Raw genomic sequence first — 7,084 nt, forward strand, 5'->3', positions numbered from 1 at the left:
GTTCAGGATTTTCTGCAGTAATACAGCCTGCCTATAAAAATATGATAATTATTGTCATTACCACATTTACCTCTTTCTAGGGAAATCACTCTCATCATATTTATTGCATTTTTAATATGGATCTAAGAATTTTCAAAAATATCAGGACTAAATGAATGAATGGGACAACCATGTTTATTTACTCAAAACCACACACACTCAAAACTACCCACATGATTAGTTTTTTCCCTCGCCAAGAAGGAAAACCAGTTACCGGTTTGGGAAGGATGGAGTGACAAAAGGAAGTCCGAGTTAGATATGCATACGTTAACATACTTCCCCCAAGGACTCAGATTTTTGAAAAATCACTGCCATTTATGAGTTAAGAAAATTTCCCTTTATTTGGAAAGGCACACGGAAAATGCTGTGCTCTGAAACAGAGTACTTCACTATTATTGTAATATTTTGTAGATACCTTTTGAAATTCTGATGGAAGTGGAGGGATTAGGAAAGATGTCACATGGTGTAGTTTCACAACGACAGGTAAAGATAATTTTGAGAAAAGCATCCATGAATGTGTATCACTTTAAAAATAGAAACCAATTAGGAACTCAGGAAAGTTTTGTATTTTAGTTTTCATGTATTCCAGAGAATCACATGTCAAAATTTAAACTAAGAAAATTTTCCAAATATTGGCAGGCTCTTGATTTCATTGTATTCTCTTGTCATTAAAAAATAATATTTAAAATATTCATTGCTTAAAATACTGCTTCTCACAATTTAATGTGCATGCCAGTCACCTGGGGATATCTTTTAAATGTAGGTTCTCAATCAGCGAGAATGAGGAGGTTTGGGTGAGGCTTGAGGTTGCACTTTCTAACAAGTTCCCAGATGATGCTAAGGATGCTGGTCCAAGGATCACACCTTGAACAGCAGAAGGTTTAGGAGGCAATCAAGTGGGAATATTCTTCCCTAAACTACCAAACTCATAGGGTCTCTATGAGTCGGAATCGACTCGACTTGGCAGTGGGTTTGGTTTTTTTTTTTTGGAAACTACCAAAATGCACTGAAAATGTTAAAGCTTCTTCTTTCATATAGGAAGGGGGCACTTAGCAATGGAAAACCAGTTGCAGTTGTTTTTTGTTTTGTTTTGTTTTTCCTCTAAGTTAATTCATTTCTGTTGAATTAATTGGCTACTCAGGTATTTTAAAGGAATGTAAGTGTATTCATCCTAATTTTACCACGTTAGTTAGATATCCCATTCTTGTACTACCGTGTTTTAAGTTTTTTTTCTCTTTTTTCCTCACTTATTAACCTTACTGGAAATCCCAGTGGCATAGTGGTTAAGAGCTACGTTTGCTACCCAAAAGGTCAGCAGTTCGAATCCACCGGGCGCTCCTTGGAAACTCTATGGGGCAGTTCTACTCTGTCCTATAGGGTTGTTATGAGTTGCAATTGACTTGACTGCAATGGGTTTGGTTTTGGTTTTTATTAACCATATTACTCTTGCTAATATGTGGAAATCCATCATAGGAGCTCACTTATTCATGGTTGCATATTACCGTGAAAAATCCTGAATATCTGATATTTTAAAAATTATTTGTCTAATAAACCCCTTCATTCATTTAGTCCTGATATTTTATTTTTGAAAATTCTTCGATCCATATTAAAAATGCAATAAATATGATATTCACATTTATAATTAAATCAAAATTAACACCTAAGAATAAACCAAATCAAACCCATTGCTGTCAAGTCGATTCTGACTCATAGTGACACTGTAGGACAACTAGATCTGCCCCATAGGGTTTCCAAGTCTGTAATCTTTAAGAAAGCAGACGGCCACTTCTTTCTCCCACAGAGCAGCTGGTGGATTTGAACCGCAGAAATTTTGGTTAACAGTCGAGAGCTTTAACCACTGCACCACCAGGGCACCTATGCCTGAAAATAGTGCTCCATACATTTTTATTGGGTAAGTACAGTTTTGAGGTACAAAGTGGTTAGCTTTTATTAGTCCACCTACCAGATGGAGGAACACCATTTCATATAGCAGAGTTTTTCTTTTTCTTTTTTTTTTTTTGGTACATGGTTACTATTAAGGTGTAAATTATGCAAACATTAAACTTATATATTATATGGGAGTATTCCAGTCTGTTTTTCAATTGTGAGTGCCTTGTGCAGGGACATTGCATTATAGCATTCTTAAACACAGTAAGAATAGAATATCTATTTGAATGCCATTCAACCCATAACCTAAAGCTTGGAGAACTGTTCATTTTATATAGTAACAGTTTCATAATATATTGTCAGTATTTACAATTTACAAATGTATTTTTAGAATTTGTTCTCAATTGCTCACTTTGAAAACTAAAAATCTTGCATGTTTCTGGCCCAGAGCAATCTCTTTCGTGCTAGAGTTGTCCTGAAAGCTTTCTTCACATCTTTGTTTCTCAGTGTGTAGATGAAGGGATTTACCAATGGGGTGACCACACAGTAGAATACTGACACCACTTTGCCGATGGTGAAGTTGTACTTGGCTGGAGGGTGAACATAGGCAAAGATGATGGTGCCATAATAGATAGAGACCACAGTGAGGTGGGAGGCACAGGTAGAAAAAGTTTTCTTCTGAGCCTCCCGGGAAGACAGTCTGGTTATTGTGAACACAATGTGTCCATAGGAGGACATAGTGAGAAGGAAAGAACTTAGAATCACGACAGAGGTACTTGTGTAGCCCAAGGCTTCCACCAAGAATGTATCTGAGCAAGACAGTTTGAAAATGGGATCTGAGTCACAGAAGAAGTGATTGATCTTCTGGGGGCCACAAAAGTTAAGATAAGAGACGAGTATGGTAGGTAGGAGTGGGGCAATGAAGCCTCCAATCCAAGATCCAGCTGAAAACCACAGGCAAATCTGAAGACTCATGAGGAGTGAGTAGCGAAGAGGGTTGCATATTGCCAGGTACCTGTCATAGGCCATCACTGCCAGCAGGATGCACTCAGTAGCCCCCATGGAGAAAAAGAAGTAGTACTGGGTTATACAACCAGAAATGGAGATGGTCACAACCTGTGAAAGGCAGGTAGCCAGAAGTTTAGGTACGGTGGCTGTAGTGTACCAGATCTCCAGGAAGGATAAGTTTCCTAAGAAAATGTACATGGGGGTCTGGAGTGTGGAGTCCATCAGAACAATGAAAATGATGAGTGTATTTCCCAGGAGGGAGAGTAGGTACACAATGAGAAACACGACAAAAAATGTGAGCTGCAGGTGGGGAACAGCAGAAAACCCAAGAAAGATGAACTCCCTTACCGTCGTCTGGTTTGTCACATCCATATTTCATCTTCTCTCATCTGGGATGAATTAACAAGCCCAGGAGGTGGAAGACGAGCAGGAGCAAGATTCAGATCATCTCTTATCTAACAATGATAATTAAAACAAAACAAACAAAAAAAGTTAAGTCAATTCTAATTCATGGCAACCTCTGTGTGTCACGGGAGAACTGTGCTCCACAGGATTTTCAGTGGCTGATTTTTCAGAAGTAGACAGTCAGACTTTTCATGTGAGGTACCTTTGGGTAGATTCAAACCAACAACTTTTCAATAGTAGCCAAGTGCTTAATCATTTTCGCCACCCAGTGACTCCTCAAATGATAATAAAACCAAACCAAACTCACTGTAGAGTTGATTCTAACTCATGATGACCCCATATGTACAGAGTAAAACTGCTCCACAGAGTTTTCATGGTTGTAACCTTTATGTAAGCAGATTTCCAGGCGTTTCTTTCACAGAGTTGGGGAGTGGGTTTGAACCTCCACACCCTGAGTTAGCAGCCAAGGGCAAACGGTTTTTGCCATCCAGAGACCTCCCCCAATGGCAATAGACCCCTACTAGTAACAGAAAATAATGGCTGACAAAAAATGATTGGCGCTTTTATAAACATTTTACATGGATTATCTTGCTTTCTTTTCAAAATAAAGCTACCAGGTAAATATGCATGAAGAATATAAGGAAGAAACTGAGGGAGTATGTACCTTTACCACAGTTATATCACTGTAAAGTTGGTGTGCCACGTTTTGAATCCAGACAGGTTGATTTAAAAATCACAGTTCAAGCTGATACATAAAATGTGGTTAGGTGGAAGAAAATGGCATTGTCCCGTTACTGAGAAATTCTGGTCTGAGAGATTAGAAGATTATGGAGAAATCAACAGCACCATGCAGACTGAAAACCAGTGGAGTGGGGGCCTCCCAGGCTGGAGCGTCTCAGTTACTCAAGATACTGTGTTGAAACAAACGCGTACTTGCTATTTTAACATCATAACCCTTGATTTACGTCATCACTTACATTTTAGAGGGCGATCCATACACGGATAAATACTATTTCCAGAAAACCAAATAGAGAGTAAGATTCAAAATCCGTGTAAAAGGTATTTTGTTTTTACATATTCTGTTAACTTCCCTAATATTCAGCTTCTTTGTTTTTAGAATATGAACAGTCAGACAAAAAATGTTAAAAAAAAAGTGTCAGAAATCTTGTCATTAGAGAAAGCATGAATTCTCATTGGATGTTTTACAATACGTATGCTTTTGTGTCAAAATATTCAGATAATAAGTGTAAAGTGAAAACTTTTCTTGACATTCATAATAGAAATGTCTGTAGAGATGTAAAATATTTTTAATATATATATATTTTTAAATCCTACAATGGAGACATAAACTTGAAATCATCTCTATCACAGTGGAAAGAACATCTGAATAAAACATTGATTCAATTGTGTTCACACCTACGCATTTCCAGATTTAAACTTTATGGAGGTTTTAAATCATAAAATTCTTTTAAGGGAAAAAAAAATAGGTATCATACCAAAATATCTATATTCCCTGTGGTGCACTTTCAATAAAGTAGGAAAATTTCAAGATATATGTCTCAGGAATTATTAGTTACATCTCATTAAAATGTCAAGTAATGTTAGTGTGGTCAGGAGACATCTTCGTTGTATCACAAGACCAACTTTTAGGTATTAATTGCTTTAAAATACTAGGGATTTTACACTAGTTCTCCGAGTAACAAAAATAAAATTGTACCTTTTAGTGTCAATACCTCTATTCAAAACAGATTTTGAAGAATACCATGACTAGCATTCTACATAGAATTTATAATTTAAGAAAACTGCTTGCATAAAACAGCTTGGACGGTATTTTAAAAATATTTTCCTGATTTGATCATCTGGTTTCTTAAGAAAGAAACATTCATGTTTATGTTATTCAGGTAACACCAAGGATCCAAGTTGTTTCTTACTTCCGTTATGAAAGGACTGCCATATGGTTACTTTTCTCCTAATATTAAAAAAAAAAAGCAACTTTAAATATTTGGGAACACTACAACTAGAGCTGTGAAACAGGTTCACATCTCCATCACCACAAAGAGACTGTCCCTCCTTTTTTTCTAAGACATCATGTTTTCCTAATTCTGTCTTTGTCAGAATTAGTTACAGGCTCTGTAACCATGTTTAACCTAAATAAATTAATAGTTTTACCAAAAAAAAAAAAAAAAAACATAAAAAATGCATAAGCTTACAACAATTTGTATATATTTTGTGGGTTTAATTTTAAAATTATAATAATTCTCTCCATATGCCAAAGTGAATGTCTGAGGATATACATTACACCAGATTACAGAACTTATAAACACTGTTGTGTAATTATTTGGCTTACCCTTCCATTACTCTCTAGACAAATGTAAAACAGCAGGAATAATATCTTCCCAGGTATACTCACAGCCTATATTCTGTTTTGTTATACGTCAGAAATGAAATGTTATTAGTTAAATTTCCTTATAAACTCTTCTTTTCAGGAAGGCTATGTATTGAAGCTTGAACTGCATTCCATTGAATCATAAGGGATATAAACTATTTCCCACCACTAGTTGCTGCATATCATTTAATGCTGATGCTATGACATTGGCTGTCACGTGGCAGCTATGCTGTAGAAAAACACCAAATTCCCTGTTTTTCTTTCAGACATTTAATGTTTCCTTTGGCCGGAATGCAGGAAATCACAGCCTGAGATCCGTTTTGTGAGGTGTGTGTTCATGATTTCATCATCTTGGAGCCCTGGAAAGCTGCCCTGTACCTGGAGACACCCATTCTAGCTCCCTGAAGCCTTTTTTTTTTTTGTGCAAGGATCAGAGAGCTCCCCCCAGGACTAAAGGAAGAGCAAAGAGACTGTGGGAGGTATTAGCAATGTCTCCACTGCAACAGAAGGAACATCCTGGGGGCTTCATTAGCTACCACTGTGCACAGTGTTTACCTTTAAAAACAATAAGTTTGTAGAATAGTGTCCTTCAGTATTCAGCCACTGCAAACACAACCAGAGAACTGCAGTCATTGACGAATCAAGCACAAACTGGGTCATCATTGTAAAGTCTTTGTTTACAATAACAGAGCTACAAATACATTAAAAAAAAAATCCTGGTGGATTCAAACTACCAACCTTTTGATTAGCAGCTGTAGCACTTAACCAGTATGCCACCAGGGTTTCCGCAAATACATATGTATCATAAATATATACATATTTATATTTATATGCACACATATCATCTCCATGCTGGATTGTCACCATTTATAACAAAGAACTAAGAAAGCATTTACTGAGATCTCCCTGTGTGTGGAGAGCAAGGCTGCACACTATAGTAGATACCAAGATCGAGCCATTAAACAAAGGGTTTACCTCCAGGAGTGCAGTGAATATGTGTGGAGTGCATGAAAAACCAATAGACTTTATCATCAGCTTCAGGGATATATTGACAATACAAAAAGCTGAATAAAATAGATTTACATGATACCTACATATGTTCACTGATACAGAAACTTAGAATAAATTAGAGTTTGTTAAAAGTACTCGAGGGGAAAACACAAAGCTGTCATTCAACACATGGTTTTGGGAAAACTGGTTAGCCCACACATAAAATAAAACAAAAGCTCAGTTCTTATGCACAAAATCCAAATAGATCAAACATTTATGAATTAAAGACAGATATTATAATCCGGAGGTGATCAATGAGGAAATGCAAGACACCAGGAGATAATAGAAATTGTACGGTGGAAGTTTGTT

General features: G+C 36.6%; 1 protein-coding gene across 1 annotated transcript; it reads right to left on the bottom strand.

Annotated features, from left to right (window-relative positions):
- Positions 1-2,153: 2,153 nt before the first annotated feature.
- LOC100662815 (olfactory receptor 6F1-like) lies at positions 2,154-3,838 on the bottom strand. Its single transcript, XM_003422658.3, has one exon. The coding sequence runs from the start codon at positions 3,304-3,306 to the stop codon at positions 2,347-2,349; it is 960 nt and encodes a 319-aa protein (XP_003422706.1). The 5' UTR covers positions 3,307-3,838; the 3' UTR covers positions 2,154-2,346.
- Positions 3,839-7,084: the final 3,246 nt, after the last annotated feature.

Source organism: Loxodonta africana, unplaced genomic scaffold (genome assembly GCF_030014295.1).
Source record: "Loxodonta africana isolate mLoxAfr1 unplaced genomic scaffold, mLoxAfr1.hap2 scaffold_106, whole genome shotgun sequence".
NCBI classification, from domain to species: domain Eukaryota; kingdom Metazoa; phylum Chordata; class Mammalia; order Proboscidea; family Elephantidae; genus Loxodonta; species Loxodonta africana.

Excerpts from the sequence above, each read along its gene's own strand:
- LOC100662815 (XM_003422658.3), bottom strand. The coding sequence starts at position 3,306 with ATGGATGTGACAAACCAGACGACGGTAAGGGAGTTCATCTTTCTTGGG.